We start from the raw sequence: 17,308 nt of genomic DNA on the forward strand, positions 1-17,308 counted from the left end.
GAGAAAACCTAGTCTGTGGAGCCTGTTGAAAGTTTCCTAAGTTGTACACTATTCCAAAAATAGAAAGGGTACTCTTAAGCCTGCAGCCATAAACATATCTTTCTGGTATGTATTTATGTATGTATTGGACTTATAAGCTCCTCCGGTAGACACGTTGGGCCGTAATCTGTCATCTGGGCGACCACCTTCCTAAGACACACGAGTGCATGCACGCATTTACGGGCCTGTCATGCACATACTGAACATCCATCTTCTTTCCATGAGTCTTCAGCTCACGTACACTATTGATATTTGCCATCAGCAGGGAAACCAACAGGGTGGTTGGGGAAACTCCCTCATGCAGGAACATGGGGAGGGCGGGCCAAAATCTCATGGCGGCTGTGGCCAGATCAAAACCCTGCCCCTTTTCTGCATGCAAACATCATTGTGGTTAAAGGCTTCCTTGAAGGGTGGGTGGAGCACTAAACCCTTTTGCGGCGGATCATACAAAACTCCAGAATCCTCAACTGGAAATCTGATCTGTGACTGGAAATGAAAGCAGGACCTCGCCTCCTTATCAGCACAAAACATGCTAACAGTGAAGATGCGTTCTGATTTTTTTTTAAGTTGGCTAATGCTTGGGGTAGAAGGGAATTACCAAATTGGGCAGAATTTGCAGCTGAGGAGTGTAAAAAAAACAAAACTAGACCACATGCTTAAATCTAACGTCTTTAATCATGAAGCACTTTTAACAGGGAGGAAAAAGAAATGAAGTACAGAAACTACTATAAAATAACAGATTTCCTTTGTAAAACACAACTAGATCGGTCTCAATATTTAGGGATGACCTTTATTGGCAGGTTTAACTCCAAACCTGGTCCTGTGCTGTTACTACCAGAACGATGCTTTTCGACCCAAGCTGCAAAAATAGGTATCGTGCAATTTCCCAAAATTCATTTTGGGTAATTAATACACAAAACGAACTATAATTCTAGTCTTGTTTAAAATAAAAAATGTACAAGGGATCACGTGGTTGCTAAACTGCAAACACAATGTGAAATTGCTGACGTTGGGATGCCAGAAAGCGTTACGTCGAATCACTGAGGGAAAACAGGGTGACCACATATAGTAGCCAGAAACATGACTGTGTTCGTTGAAACAGAAAACGAAAAACTTCAATCATGGATCCAGAATCACTGGAGCACACCGACGGAAGACAAAAGCAATCGGACCTCAAACCTGATGCACTGTACTTGGAGCAAACTGGAGTTTCTTTTGATGATAACTCACAAGTCCCCAGTACAATAACAATTTGCATCTGTAGGAGGACAAAAGGATGCACGTAGTTTGTCCAACCTTACTGATGGATTAAACACCCATCCATAATAAACGTTATAATCTTGAAAGCTAAAGGCGGAACAAAAACTTGCTTACTAAGAAACGAGATTAGTTAAAAAGGGATTAAAAATTCTAATTTTGATAAATTCTGTCCATTAGAATAGATTATTGGGTCATCGGTTTTCCTTCTTACAACATCTGTGTGGCTAGATAAAAATAGAGTAGGGTTTCTATCTGTCAACAGTAACAATTCAACATTTCCTACTCATCTGAAGGTATATTCGGCTTCTATAAAATTGAATCGATTTGAAAAGAAAGGGCATATGCATTTAAACCACTAAGCACATTATGGCAACTAAAAGGTGTTTCAGCTTTTCTTTTTTTAAGATAAAACACACGTCTTTTCTTCGCTGTAAGAGACGATATACGCAGGGTAAACCTGATGCTTCTCAAAAATGACGAAGATAGACGGGTTTAGTAGGTCATCCACACAGCTGTCGTAAAAGTTGACCATGCCAGCTGATTTTGCTGGCGGGCGATTGTATGTCGCATGCCCTACAGTAAATTCACCGACGAGGACTTGAGCCACAAACATCGTCTTCTTACCGCTCTTCGGCGGGCAATACCTGTCTGAGTAACTGGCATCTCTGGCAAAGTAGCTTCCTGGAAGGCAGCAGAGAGAAAAGGTCCAAAATGCTTCACACAGACAGAGCTGTTCCTCACTTCAAGTCTAACCAACCTAACCCCACGGCATGCCTCCGCGCACGGCTGTGCTTTGCTTACAGCCCACAATGTGCTCCTGCTGATGGATGGCTACTATGCCTACTCATTGCTTCAGCTGAGTGCCACGGTGTTGCAGAGCTTAAATAAAAGTTTACTGATTACTCCTTAGGCAGAACTGGGAGTTGAGGGATTTCAGTCAAGCTCACAGCCATAATGCAGCCTATGTGGACATAAGGTTCACTGAGCCTCGTTTCTTAATCCCTTTCGGAAATCGCTTCTTAACTGCTTTTCAGACATTGGGAACCTTTCGATCAACAAGTTTTATAGCACAGATGAGTTTCCTTTAATCCTTAGCGAAAGAAGTTTTAAATACAAGAGTTAGGGCTTAAAAAAAATGGGGGTGGGGGGAATAAATAGCAAAAGGGTGATTAGAACGTTGATTTTGGATAGTTATAAATGGACTAAGGGTCCAGCTGGATTTGAAGTAAGATTTTGAAATTAATTAAAAGAATCTTTCCCCGTGGGAAAATGCTGCTGTTTTGAATTCTTAAAAAAAAAAACATGATAGGATGAGACTTTGAAGGTTGGACACTAGAGGGAACCAGAAGGAACTAAAGATTACCATTAAAGGGGAAGAACAGTCAAACTCAACCTACTAACACAGAATGGAGCAAAATACTTTAACATTGGACATATTGAAGGATATTTGTGAACAACTGACCCAGATGCTAACTTTAAGAGTGTCTGCCATTATCGACAGACTGTGTTTAAAAGTTGCTATGGAAGAGGAACAAGTTTTACCTTACAAGACTGAGACTGATCTGAAAGTGGATGTCCTTGGGAGAAGAGCAATGACAAATCTCGGTCAAATAGTTAAGAGCAGAGACATCACACTGACAACAAAGGTCCACATAGTTAAAGCAATGGTGTTCCCCGTAGTAACATATGGCTGCGAGAGCTGGACCATAAGGAAGGCTGAGAGAAGGAAGGTAGATGCTTTTGAACTGTGGTGTTGGAGGAAAATTCTGAGAGCTCCTTGCAAGAAGATCAGACCAGTCCATCCTCCAGGAAATAAAGCCAGACTGCTCACTTGAGGGAATGATATTAAAGGCAAAACTGAAATACTTTGGCCGCATAATGAGAAGACAGGACACCCTGGAGAAGATGCTGATGCTAGGGAGAGTGGAGGGCAAAAGGAAGAGGGGCCGATCAAGGGCAAGGTGGATGGATGATATTCTAGAGGTGACGGACTCGTCCCTGGGGGAGCTGGGGGTGTTGACGACCGACAGGAAGCTCTGGCGTGGGCTGGTCCATGAAGTCACGAAGAGTCGGAAGCGACTGAACGAATAAACAACAAAACAAGAATGATATGGAAGAAAGATGCTACACTGGATATACAAATGAAACCGGCTGATGTCTTAATAATTAAAAGGAATATACAAATAACTAACCAAAAGAGTGACCGGGATATCTTTCCTATATTGGATTTACAGAAGAAACGTATTAAAGTTTTGAAGATTTTGTGAGAAGGGACAAAGAAAAAATGAAAAGAAATCAAGTTCTAGGACATTATTTGAAGAGATTAAAGATCAATATTGGTAAAAGAAGGAATATAAAGTTGGTTATTTGACCAAGGTTAAAATAGACATGTTGTTGTCTCATAACCCTTATTGGACTTTTGCTGAACAGGACTGAACGACAAGGCTTTAGGGATTTGTTTATAGGTAAGAGATGGGGTATGGGAAGAAGAGATCATTTGTTCTATTTTAGGAGGAGGTGGTAAGTTTCTAAAACTGTTTATACTTCTGATGAAGGGGGAAGTAATTTCTTTATGTATTTTCTTTTTCTTTACTATATTATTTTTTCTTTCTATTTTATTTTTTTTCTTTTCTACACTTTCTATTTTTTCTTTTTATTCTTTTACTTTTTAGTTTGTGTTAGTTTTTATCTTTTTAATTGTAATGTTTAATAAAATATATTATAAAAAAAGGAAAATGAGAACATTTAGCAGGGGCTCCTACTGCGCTAAGGTAGTTGACAAGCAGTTGTGCAGCAGGGCAAAGACAGGGCCGTAGATTTGTAGGATGGGGCAGCTCAATGAAGCAAAATTTTCCTGATAAGGAAATGCTAAGCTCTTTTCATTTGAACCTATACAGCTGCATGTTGTTATAGATGCCAGAAGTGCCTTTAGAATCTCACTTGTGTTCCAGGGAATGGTGGTAGAAACCATATCTCACAGGCAGTGACCATGCAGGTTTAGAACCAGACCCTGGAGTTGTGAGTCCTGAGATGGGCAAGAGCTGGTAATTCTTCCATACAAGGTGTAACGGGGAGAAACAGGGCTGCCTCAGAGTAACTAGAATGGAAGGGGCATGGTTCCTTTTGAAAGGTGTGTGTCCACAGAGGCCAATTTGATAACAAGGGGCTCACCATGGACTGGGAGAGTGTGGGAGCAGTGGTGTGGTTGGCTGGCTGGTGAAGGAGGCTGCCTGGTAAAGGAGGCTGTGAAGCAAGACGATGGTGAGGAAATGCCTCTGGGGAGCACCAAGCAGGAACAGATTATCTGCAACTGCAGCTGTTGCCATGGGATGTAAGAGTTGGTTCTCAAACTGACAAAGACTTGACTGATTGCTACATAGACAACCAGCCACAGACTCACCGTTATGGATGAAGTGAACCACCTCCTCTCCACTGTACCATAAGGCTATGAAAAAAAAAGAAAGTCTTTCCTGTAATGGAACACTCTATGGAAGTGAAAGTTGGAAAGATAGGAAGAGCACTGATGCTTTTGAGCTTTGGTGTTGGAGAAGACTCCTGAGAACAAATCAACCCAGAGCTCTCACTCGAGGCACAAATGACCAGGCTCAAGTTATATTTGGGACACATTATGCAGAGACCCAGCTCTCTGGAGAGGGCTCTAATGATGGGAAAGGTAGAAGGAGAGAAAAGATGGGGACAACCAGCAGCAAGGTGGATGGACTTAGCTACAGTGGTGATCGATGCACTGTTGGAAGACCTGAAGGACCAGGCTAGGGACAGATCATCATGACGAAAATCTCTCTATGTGGACACTAGGAACTGACAATGACTTGATGGTACATAATCAATCTACATCGATATACGTTGGTTCTAAGTTGAAAATCATCCACTTGCTGGAATTCTTGTTGCGCTATTATTTCCATCTTAATAAATCTTGCTAAGTACTCTGTGAGAGCCATGAGCTCTCATGGGAACAGGGGCTGGCAGAAAGGAATTCAGCTGGCACCATGACAGGCAATCCCGGGTCTCATAAAATCCAGTTGACAAGTCTGACTGGCCAGATGCACCCCAACAGTGGACATCTTGCCACTTTGAAGGAAGGAACAAACACTGCAGCAGGAGAAAAACTGTCCGTCTTTTCTCCTTGCAGCTAGAGTAGGAACAATGACTCCAAGGAACAAGAATCTAAGAAGCCAGATTAACAGTATTTATTGGAAGGAAGTTTTAGGTTACAACACAATAATTCTAGCAAGTACCTTATTTTGAAATGAGACACTTATATACGGGTAATTTAGGGCAGCAAAACTACTGGCCATTTGCCTGAAGGAGAGAAAGCCTGCATCTGTTCCCTATTTTGATAACTTTCAGTTATCCCTATGAGAACTCTCACTAATTCGAAATGTATTTTTTTTTAAACAAGGAACTTGGATCCCCCCACAATTAACAAGGAACTCCCAAGAGCCCCCCTCCAGCACAAACCTGAGATGAGGGGACTTGGGGGAAAGACACAGCGTGTCTTCCCAACCAAGAGGACAGTAAGGCATCCCCTGGATATTCAATGGCCATTCCTACTTTGCTGCAAAACACCATGGATCAAGTGTTGATGTGGATGCAAACTAACCAGTTTGTGGTTGGGACTGGGAGTATGAGACTGTCTTATCCGGCTTTCACACACGAGAAAATGAATCACAATGGCTCGGGTCCTCTAACTACTGCAGTGCCCAAACAAATGGAGAGGAAATAAAGTCCTCAGATGCATCAGCAAAGTCTTTCCTCCCAACCTGATTCCATGCTAATCTGTCTACATTTGTGTGGATGGATGGATGGATGGATGGATGGATGGATGGTGTGTGGGTGTAGACAGACAGGCAAGAGAGTGGTACACCATGGTAGCGTTATTAATTGTGATTCATTCCATCTGGCCCCAGTGTGAAATTTCAAAGTCACAAAGCATCTTTACCATAGCTAGGATCTTTGGTGCGCTCATGTAGAGATCATACTTCGTATGTAAGCCCATTCCCTGAACTGCCCAACTCCCACAGCAAGATAACCAAAAAAACCTTTCTTAGATGGAAAGTATCTCATTCACAGATCGTAACATAGACAAAGGTGCGGGGGGGGGGGAACTTGAGTTAAACATGGCTCCTGGTGATTTTAGGGACATCTCACTTAGTTTTCTTGGCAGCTTTTGTTCATTTTTTCCTACTCCCCAAGCTTGCCCATCACCCTAGCATTTCCCATTGTCTCTTATTCAAGTACCAACCAGGTTTTCCCAAGCTTCAGAGGGCCCACCAAGGAGAGCCCACCAAGGTCAGCTAAATGCTGTCCCCTCATGGGGCAAAGGGAAGGGCACCCCAGCATTATTTCTCTTTCCTGGGAACAAAGCTCCCCTCTGTTTCGGTTCCAAGCTTGAAGGTAGCTCCTAAGAACCTACCTTTCCCCAAAATGGTCCCATTTGTGCCACAGCTTCTCCAATCGAAGTTGTCCATGCAGATGACTTTCATGCTAGAAGGGTTTGACCCATGGAACAGGAGTCTCTCGTCAGCGTTCTGTCCTCCTCGCTGCTTCTTCATCTGCTCCATTTGCCTAGAACGAAGGAAAGATTTATCCCTCCTATGAGGCTGAAGGCAATTATTCTCCTCCATAGGGGATGGCCTCTCTGCCCAGCACCACAGAGAAAAAGGGGCACTTAAGATGAGGAGAGAGAAAAAATTTCCAGGACAGAGAGAATGACGAACCAAGAGAAGGGCACATTTCTGATGAGAACCACATTCCATCAGGAAATGAGCTACAAGCAAGATTTTAAAAGGTTCCCCTTTTTTCATATCTTCTCTTTTCTCTATTGGATGAACATGCTCTGTTCTAACACAATTTAAGTTCCGGACCAATTCAGATCACCACACCAAAGAAGTTTTGCGTTGCCATCTGCACAAGCAGGTTCATCAATACCATTTCTGCTATTATCTAGGCCTCATTTTTAATTTACCTGCATTCTTTCATCCATCGCAGTACTAATGGTGACACTGCTGCCAGCCTTTACCCCAACACCTTGTTCAGAAACCATTCCAAATCCTGAAATGTCATCAGGCATGTCTGTCCCCGGTAAGGGCCAGAAGGGTTACTTTTCCAAAAATAGAACAGCCCCATAACCAACTGTCAAATTTATTTTGGCTAGTTTTCTTTCCTATAATTTGTTCTGCTCCTCAGACTTAGAAATTGTAGTTGCAGAAATTGTAGAAGAGAGAGGATTTTTCTTAAACTGTCCATTGAATAGAAAAGTTGTGATTACCTAGCCTTTATATGAGGATGGAGGTGAAATCAAATTGCTTTTACATGATTATCATGTAGTCTGTAGGATCGAGGCAGACCCAGAACTGCCCACTATTCTTTGATCCCTTTAATGACCCTTGTCCCTTTTGGCATATCTAGGCTGTTTATTAAAAGGCAAATGGTTTATACAATCTGTAGAGCAGGGTTTCTCAACCAGGGTTCCGTGGTACCTTGGGGTTCCATGAGAGGTCACTAGAGATTCCATGAGAGATCACTATTTATTTAAAAATTATTTCAAATTTCGGCAACTTCACATTAAACAAGTAAGTTTCATTTTTTATTTTTAGTTTAAAGAACACAGTTGATGCACACATACAGGCCTACCCATGAAACAAATATAATAATTTTGTAACTTCTGGCCTGTATTTGAGCCCGAGGCCCGAAAAAATATTTCAAGGGTTCCTCCAGGGTCAAAAGTTGAGAAAGGCTGCTGTAGAGAAACCAGTAAGGGTTGTTTAGATTTGCAATGAATGTCATCATTTGTGGCACAGGCATCCAATACAAGCCACAATGATGCCATGCGTACTATGAGGTAATTGTGAAAATGATGTGGTGTCACTTGCCCCTGCTGAGCATCCCTGTGATCTGAAGTATCTACTTCTGCTATCAAAATTTATTTCTTTTTTGACATGTAAACCTGAAGAGGGCAGGGCATGGGGATCCTGGCAAAGTTTGTCAGTCAGAAGCAAGATTATCATGTTAGACTTGAGACACATGAGCAGTATTTTGAAACTACAAAAGAATAGCACTTAGAGGAGAGGAAAAAGGTAAGGAATTCCACTTCACCTTTTCCTGCTTCTTCTTTGTTCCAAACTGAATCTCCCAGACCAATGGATGAGGGGATTGACTCAGACCCCTCTCCTAATAAAACCTCCTCTGGCATTCGCTTCTTCCAGTCATAGGACAGACTCTCTCCTGAAGCCAGGCTGGCACCCAGCTTGATGGAATTCCAAAAAGCGTTTAAAATTTAGCTTTTTTGGAGAATGATCAGGTTGGCACCATCTCCAATGGTTTTGTAGCTGATTATGACAATGTTTTTATGGACCGTACATTGTTAAAGGTTCTGACTTTTTATTAAATTAATCAGTGAGAAAACTTAGTAACTATAGAGGTATAAAAACCAAAAATGTACATCTGATCAATTCTGAAGGGCTGACGGATGTGCCTTGGGAAATTCAATGGAGGAAATAAAGCGAGTGCCTTAGGAGGTCTTGATACCCAGCCTTCAAGATCTTCCTGTAACACTGACTGCAGTGACGTAGTAAAATGGATACAAACCACTGGTAGACTTGCCAAAGGGATGGGTTCTGGATTCTTTCTATTCTGTGAATCTTAAAGTTTTTCATCGTCTTTTGAAAGAGATTCTCAATCTTCATGAACTCCGGAGAGGCTGTGGTGAGTTCAATGGCCTAAAACCAAAGAGATCACAAGGTGTTGGAGAAGCTGTTTGCCATGGCTCCAGAACGAAAGGGAGCATCCTGCATTTTCATTCGATTTAATTACCAAATTGGAAAACTTGGAATCCTATACACTTCTTGATTTGGGTTCACGTCGGAGTTGGAAAGGCTAGAGAAATGCTGCTGGCATTGGATTATCCTGTTCAGAACATGGGCCCCCAGGATGAACAAGGGCATTATACCATATTTTTCCCTCCAGATTGCTACTGTCCTCTCTTTTCTCATCATTTCTGTTTTTTATGGAAACCACAAGAGGCCACAGGAGTAATGAAGCTATAAATGACCTCCTCTCCTTCCCCAGATGTTCCACTAACCATCTTTGAAACAGAGGGAAACAGACTTTTTTTACAATTCAAACTTACACGTTCTAATGTACTTCTGGATATTTTAATGCAAGCCTAAAGATGACAAGTGCTTTTCAGACACTTATGTACTATTATTCTCCACTTCCCCTAGAATATTCGATTTTTTTTCCAGGCGAAAACTTTTCTGCAGCACTGGAATTATACTGTAGACCCCCAGTTTCTATAAAGTATGGAACAGAGCAGTAAAAGAGATACGTGAAAAAGGAAAAACAAGTGTCCCATCAAGAACTCTGGATATTTTAACCAAGTTTGTGCCTCACACTGTAGGCAACACAGAACGTATCAATGCCAGCTCAAACTGGTGGCCTTCAAAGGAGAAAAACATCTCCCAATTTCCAGGGAGTAAACCCATGTTTGCCTCTATGATCTCTAATGCCCCACTGTGTGACAGAGAAGACAACTGTGGTGCACCAGGAGATGAGGCTGAAGAAAAGGTGGGCCGCACCAATCAACTGTCAAGGTGTTTACGGTTTGTTTTTTGTTTTTTTGCAAATAGAGGGAAAAAGGCAGGAACAAAGGAGAAAGACAAACAGGAATGAAGTGGCGAGACAGCAGAAAGAAGGTGGTCTCTGAGATTGAGGCTAAAATAAAAGAAGGATCTGGAACCCGAACAGGCGACAAAGGTGCCAGTAGAGAATTTCTGCACAGACTTTGTCCAGATTCAACGTGACGGCCCAAACAGAGGATGAGAGCAAGCAGCCCTCCATTACACAGGAAAAAAGATGGGAATTCAAGGCTCTGCAGAGGGTTTAGTGAAGTAGCCAGTGGTGGGGGCAGGTAAGGATTTCCCGGTGTTTTCTACCTCCATCTCCTTCCCCCCTAGAGGATGCTGACCACACTCAGTGTTGTTTCGTTTTCTAGGCAGTTTGACACTAACACACCCGTGGGCTGCTGCTGTTCCTCGCTTCCATTTTCTAAGAAATCTTAAGGCTTTGGATTTGGGCTCCAAAAGTATTGTTGGCAATGCAGTCATGCTGGAGGGCTGGGAACCCGCTTTGCAACATGACCCTTTCCTTCTCTAATTAAAAGCCTAAGAATCAGCTCAGTCCCATTCTGGAAGGGCCAACATCATTCCTAATACCATTCCTTTTCTTCAAAACCTCCTCAGCTTGTGTCTGAAATTCAGCACAGGCTGCCCTAGAGAAAGGGTTACGATCACTACACTACACTACATTCAATTATATTTGCCCCCAAAAACCTAAGTTAGAGGCACTTAGCCATCTTCCTTTTGCTTATAACGTTTCTATTTTTCCAAGGTAATGGAAGTTCAGAGAGACATTGAGGTTGCAAAAGAGGAGGGAAGCTTTTGAAAACAGTGCAGTTTCAGGACATCTGGAGACCCCTTGTTCCTTGGGAAAATGAGGAACTTCTCCTGCTCATCAAAAGTAATTACCAAGAGAAGGGAAAAAAAGCTCCACCCCAGTAAATTTAGAGATCAGTGGGGTCCCACAAGACCCAGTTTTGGAGGGAGATAACCAACTCAAAACAAATGTCACTTTCCCCCTTTTGCTAAACTGATTACAGGTAGTCCTTGCTTAATTACCACAATTGGGACCAGAATTTTGGTTGCTAAGCAAAGCGGTCATTAAGTAAATCTGACCAGATTTTATGACCTTTTTTTGCAGCAGTCATTAAGTGAATCATTGATTGGCAAACCAATCACATGACCACGGGACACTGTGATGGTCATAAATGTGAACCGGCTGCCAAGCGCCCAAATCATGATCATGTGACTGCAGGGACACTGCAATGGTCTCAAGTGTGAGGACTGGTCGTAAGTCATTTTTCCCAGCACCGTTGTAGGTTCGAACCATCACTAAACAAATGGTTGTTAAGTGAGGACTACTTGTAAAGAAATCTCTGTAGAAATCTTGCCTTGGGCATTACTGGTTGTCAATCAAAGGAGATTTGGATTAAGAGGCATCTATTGGGCAAAGGAGGATATTCCATCCTTCTTGCAAACAATGTCAAGAAATCAATTACCGCATATCCAATAAGAGGTAGGGCTGAATTATCCCAGTTTGGAGGATAAGTTGATGTTGCCACAGGAGTCGACACTGGAGCTGCCGTTGCTGTGTGTCTGGGAACAAGCAAGAGGGAAAGGGTGAGGAAGAACAGCCAATCTGCCCCATCGGGTTCCAACTAGAAGACGTCTCCCATTGTCTCCCATGGGAGACAATTTGCTCTGGGAAAAAGTAGGTGAAACAATAAAAAAAATCAGGCTCCGGGCAGGTTTTTTATCGTCAGCCCTGAGACTTTGGCTTCCATTAGTGTCAGGAGGAATCTGGGAAGAGCAACGGAGGCAGGGAAGCGTTTGGAGAAAGAGGGTGATGTGATGTAGGGTGATGGGGATGTGACCCACGAATTGGGAAGCCTGCTGCAAAGAGGTTTCACTTCCTCCCCTGAGAAGTGCCAGGCCCACCCCGGGGCACCGAAGTCCTAGCCAAGGGCCAGCCTCATCTCTGACCACAGTACGGAGGGGCTCCTTTCTCTGCACTCAGGTTCAGATCCCTTCTGGGCTATTTTCAGCAAGGCTCCCCCGCCCCACTTCCTTTGTCTCTTTCCGTTCTCCTGCTTGGCAAAGAGCTTCAGAGGGCTCTCTCCCAACCGGAAGAACAGGCTTAAAAAGGGGTGTTTGTCCTTAAGTGCAAGCGAGCGTGAAATAACAAAACTTGGGAGGGGGGAATCAAATTTCAATACCCAAAGACAGCAATCTTACCAAATGATCAACAGATCCAATTACGTTATTGTTTGTCAAGACAAAGTTCGGGTTTTGATTTAACTGTATGTCCTGTGCACACTGCATAGCAGTTCAGCTGTTTTTACAGTAACCAACAATCAAAATGACATTGGATGATTCCACACCCTGGGAGTAGCAGAAAAATAATCCACTGCCACAATTTTCTTTTAGCCTTCTCTCTTTCCCCCACAACTGTTTTTTAGGGTATCTGGGTTTTTTTCCAACTACAAGCAGTTTCTGGCCCCCTTCATTTTAGCTGTTCATTTTAGAGATGCCTCAAGCTATTCAAACACTTTGGCACAGGCTGTGATTGCCTATTTTTTCTGAACAGGTCTTTTTGCAACTAGCAACAGGGGATTTTAAGCCCTCTGCCACTGCTTCCAGTACAGAAGCTAGCATAGCAAGAACGAACAGCCCAGAACGTTTGCCAGAAACAGTAAAACCTAACTGTAATGTTAACTTATGAAGCAGGTGTCCAATGCAAGCCATGACGACCTCAAAGTGACAATGTGTGATGGTTGCCTATTCTAAAACACTCTCAGACTCACAAGCAGGAGCTTAATAATATCTGGTTTATTTAAGAATAGTATGCAAGTACAAAGAAAGCTGAGAATGATGAAAGCGCGCCAAAATCAAACTAAAAAACCCCAATACAAGTGAAGTCCCCCCCCCCGTACAATCGTCTCAAATTCACAATCCCAGGTGCTCCTAACGAGTTCTGCTGACCAGCGGGAAAAGGCCTTGCGCAGAGCACATAACCCAAACACATTCCATCGAAATGAACACAGAGAGAGCTCAGTACAAGGTCCCACAGCAGCTCCCTCCCAACCAGAAACGCGCGTCAGCGCCTTGGCATGTGAAACGTTACGATGTACAATGCACATAGAAATGGTGAACATGACATACCGCCCCCCTAAAAGAAAAAAAAATCATAAGCAGATGGCTTCAAAGGGTAAGCTAAGTGGAAACGGTTAACTAAATCAGGAGCAATAACGTGGTGAGCAGGCACCCACTCAGGGTGAGGAAAGTGTTTCAAGCGGATCAGGTACTGGAGGGTGCCTCGACGCTTGCGGGAATCAACGACCTCCTTGACCTCAAAGTGCTGTTGGCCGCCAATCATGATCGGAGCAGGAGGAGGAGGTTGGGGATGCCAGTGGGAAGAGCGGTGGACAGGCTTGAGCAAGCTGCAATGGAAAACAGGGTGCAAGCGTTTCAAATTGTGAGGCAGATCCAACTTAACAGTAACTGGATTGACAAGACCAACAATAGGGGAAGGACCAATGAACTTGGGAGCAAGTTTTTTCGAGGGTTGTGGGGACTTTATGAATTTGGTAGAAAGGTAAACCTGATCCCCAATTTTGAAATCGTGCTGCACAGAACGGTGTTTATCGGCTTGGAACTTGTAAGCAGCCTGGGCATCAGCCAAAGCCTGCTTAATCACTGGCCAGGAATCATCCAGCTGAACCGCCCAGTCAGAGGTAGAACAAGATTGGGGAGGGGTTTGTGGCAGCTCAGGGATGGGAACAAAGTCGTGCCCAGAAACCACACAAAAAATGGTTTGCCAGGTGCTCTGATGGACAGCATTGTTGTACGCCACTTCAGCAAAGGGCAACAAGTCAACCCAGTTGTCCTGAAGGTAGTTTATGTATGCTCTAAGGAATTGTTCAAGGGTAGAGTTCAAAACCTCTGTAGATCTGTCAGTCTGGGGATGCAACGATGTGGACAACGCCTGTTTGGTGCCCACCAATTTTAAAAATGATTTCCAGAACTGGGAAGTGAACTGTGTCCCGCGGTCGTTACCAAATGGGAGGGGCAACCGTGGAGACGGTAGATGTGGACGAGAAACAGGCGGGCCAATTGTGGGGCCGACGGGATGGACGCACATGGAATGAAATGGGCTTGTTCGGAAAAAAAAATCCTTTATAACCCAAATGACAGTTTTCTTCTGACTGGGTGGTAGGTCTACGATAAAATCCATAGAAATCTCCTCCCAGGGATGGGATGGGCTGGCCACAGGCTGCAGAAGCCCCTGTGGTTTACCCCCTTTTGGCTTTGACATGGCAGAAACAGGACAGGAGGCAACATAGTCTTTAACGTCCCGCCTTAAAGTTGGCCACCAAAATTGACGGCTAACCAAATGCAAGGTTTTGACAAAACCAAAGTGTCCAGCAAGGTTGTCATCATGGGAACGCTGCAAAACATCAGCCCTCAAAGTTTCAGGCACATAAAGGCGGTGTTCCACCCACACCAGACCGTCTTCAAAAGAAACATTGTCTCTATTAGCTAGCAACCAAGTGTCAGATTTCAGTGCCTGGAGAAAGTCCTTCTGTAACTGACAAGGAACTTGCACTTTCCGCTTCCCGGGCGGGGCTGGGGGTGGAGTTGCCTGCGCACGGGTCTGGCTCCGAGGGACGGCAACCAAGCCCAGTTGTGGTTCAGTGAGAACAGTCCCAACTATATCTGCCACCTGGTCAAGGTCCTGAGGTAAACATGACAAAGCATTGGCCAGAAAGTTTTTCTTTCCCGGAATAAATTTTAACTGGAAGTTAAAGCGACTGAAAAACTGAGCCCAGCAAATCTGTTTAGGGCTGAGACGTCGTGGGGTGCGGAGGGCTTCTAAATTCCTGTGATTGGTCCAAACCTCAAAAGGCATTTAGCACTTTCAAGGAGATGGTGCCAGGTTTCTAAAGCTGCTTTTACAGCAAACGCCTCCTTTTCCCAAACATGCCAACGGCGTTCTGTTTCAGAAAATTTCCTGGATAGATAAGTGCAGGGGTTTAAGCGATTTTCTGAATCCCTTTGTAACAAAATGGCCCCAATAGAGGAGTCAGAAGCATCAACTTGGACCACAAAGGGGCGTTCAGGATCAGGGTGCTGTAAAATAGGCTCAGCAGTGAAGAGGGTTTTCAACTTCTCAAATGCTGCCTGGCATTCAGGTGTCCAATTCAGCACTGCCCCAGGATTTTTCACTTTGCATCTCTCTCCCAAACCCTTGGTGCGTAGTAAGTCAGTAAGGGGCAAAGCAATCTCAGCAAACCCCTGGATAAACTGGCGATAATAGTTGCTGAACCCTAGAAAACTTTGTAATTGCCGCCGGGTGCGGGGGCATTCCCAACTTAAAATCGCCTGAATTTTTTCAGGGTCCATCTCAATGCCTTTGTCAGATACTCTATAGTCTAGATAGTCAAGTTGGATTTTGTGAAATTCACATTTGGAAAGCTTTGCATAGAGTTTGGCATCTCTGAGCTTGCTTAACACCTGTTTGAGGAGGCGTTCGTGTTCCTCCTCGGTTTCAGTGTAAATGAGAACGTCATCCAAATAAACCAGGACCCCTTTAAACAAATGATCATGTAACACTTCATTAATTAATTGCATGAAGACTCCGGGCGCCCCTGCTAACCCAAAAGGGAGGACTTTGTACTGAAATGACCCCAATGGGCAATTAAAAGCAGTTTTCCACTTGTCTCCAGCTCGTATGCGGATGCGAAAATAGGCTTCACAAAGGTCGAGCTTGGAGAAAATTTTACCCTTTGACAAATGGGCTAACGTATCTTTCATTAGAGGCAGAGGATATTTGTTGCAGATCAAGATGGAATTTAACCCCCGATAGTCCATACAAAGTCTAAGCATGCCATCTTTCTTTTCCCGGAAAAGCACAGGGGCCCCAACTGGGGAATTTGCAGGTTCAATAAACCCCCTTGACAGCTTTTTGTCAATAAAGTCCCGCAATGCCTCAAGCTCTGAGTCATTGGATAAATTTTCGGCTTGGGCAATTGAGCGATGGGAACCAACTCTATTGCACAGTTAGTCTTTTGATGGGGGGGGCAGCTGGTCCGCTTCCACTTCCCCAAAGACATCTGCAAAGTCTTGGTATCGCTCGGGCACGCCTTCTAAGTGTGGCAAGCTAGGGCGCAGCATGGCGATCGCAGCTCTTCCCACCCCCACACGTGAAGGTCTCTCCGCTGTAGGAGCTTGGTAAAACCCATCCTTAAAAGTAACAGTCCGGTGCTCCCAATTTATATATGGGCTGCGCAAAGTCAACCAAGGAATTCCCAGAATTACCATGGGATTGCCAACAGGTGCCATGATAAATTTTAAAGTCTCCCTGTGGCTGCCCATTTGCATCACTACATTTCCAGTGAAATGGGTTGCCGGACCCCCACCCGCCGTTGACCCGTCTAACTGGATGAAGATCAAAGGCTGCTGGAGGGAAAAGCTAGGCAGGTCCAAAGCAGCAACCAGATCAGGGTGGATGAGACACCTTGAACACCCAGAGTCAACTAGAGCCCAGACTTCTGTAGTCTTAGGGAGCCCAACTTCACTTTCACTGCTAGAGTGGGGCAATCAGCAGTCACCATAGCGTCCTCGTGCCCATCTTCCTCCACCTGCCCGCGGGCGCTTTTCAGGGCAGGTGGCTGGTGTTTCCTGCCGGCTCCTTAGAGGCAGCATCAGCCTCTCCTGAGAAGTAAATCTCTTCTTCCGCGTCAGTAGCCCCCTTGGCCGCTGTCATCCGTCGCGATGGGGGGGGGGCGATTTGGCCGGCACTTTTGTCGCTCGATCTCCAGCCTTGGCTTTTGGGCAATCTGCGGCTCGATGCCCGACCTTTCCGCATTGGAGACACTGGCCCCGCGTGTAGCGCCGATCCCTCTCCTTGTCCCACGCTCTGTAGCCTGATGGGGCAGCAGTTGCCCCGCTTCAGGGTCCCCGCATTGTGGTTGGTGGTCTCTCGGGCCATCTGGTTTGCGTGCAGGTGCGCTGGGCATGCTCAGCCTTCCCGGCCAGACAGATCCAGTCGTGCAACGACTCTGGGTCGTCTCTGCATAGCGCCCATTTTAGGACGTCCTGATTGAGCCCGTCTTTAAACCTTTCTATGAAGGTTGACTGAGACCAACCGGGGACCTTGCCTGCCAAAGCTTTAAATTCCAGGGCATAGTCGGCTACCGACCTGTGGCCCTGGATGAGATCCTTTAGCGCCTCCTTAGCTCTTGCCTTGGCCAGAGGATCCTCAAAATGTAGCTTTAACGCGAACACAAAGTCCTCAAAGGACTCGAGCTCAGGGGCATCAGCCTCCATTAATTGGACATACCAGTCCGCTGCTCTGCCTTTTAGCTTAGTGG

The 17,308-nt window shown here is 44.7% G+C and overlaps 2 protein-coding genes across 5 annotated transcripts in view; both read right to left on the bottom strand.

Annotated features, from left to right (window-relative positions):
• Positions 1-17,308, bottom strand: part of CDPF1 (cysteine rich DPF motif domain containing 1) — a 271,203-nt gene that overhangs the window by 75,022 nt on the left and 178,873 nt on the right. The window lies entirely within an intron of this gene.
• LOC134500873 (zinc finger CCCH-type antiviral protein 1-like) overlaps positions 696-17,308 on the bottom strand; it is a 52,918-nt gene continuing 36,305 nt past the window's right edge. For 3 of the 4 annotated variants that reach the window (XM_063308332.1, XM_063308330.1, XM_063308331.1), the window contains exons 10-13: positions 11,435-11,531; positions 8,908-9,038; positions 6,734-6,885; positions 696-1,980 (exon numbers count right to left, since the gene is read on the bottom strand). In XM_063308332.1, the coding sequence (XP_063164402.1) occupies positions 1,700-1,980; positions 6,734-6,885; positions 8,908-9,038; positions 11,435-11,531 (661 nt within the window). In that variant the 3' untranslated portion in view covers positions 696-1,699. The other variant, XM_063308333.1, reaches the window with a different exon arrangement.

This window comes from Candoia aspera, chromosome 7 (assembly GCF_035149785.1).
Source record: "Candoia aspera isolate rCanAsp1 chromosome 7, rCanAsp1.hap2, whole genome shotgun sequence".
NCBI lineage: Eukaryota > Metazoa > Chordata > Lepidosauria > Squamata > Boidae > Candoia > Candoia aspera.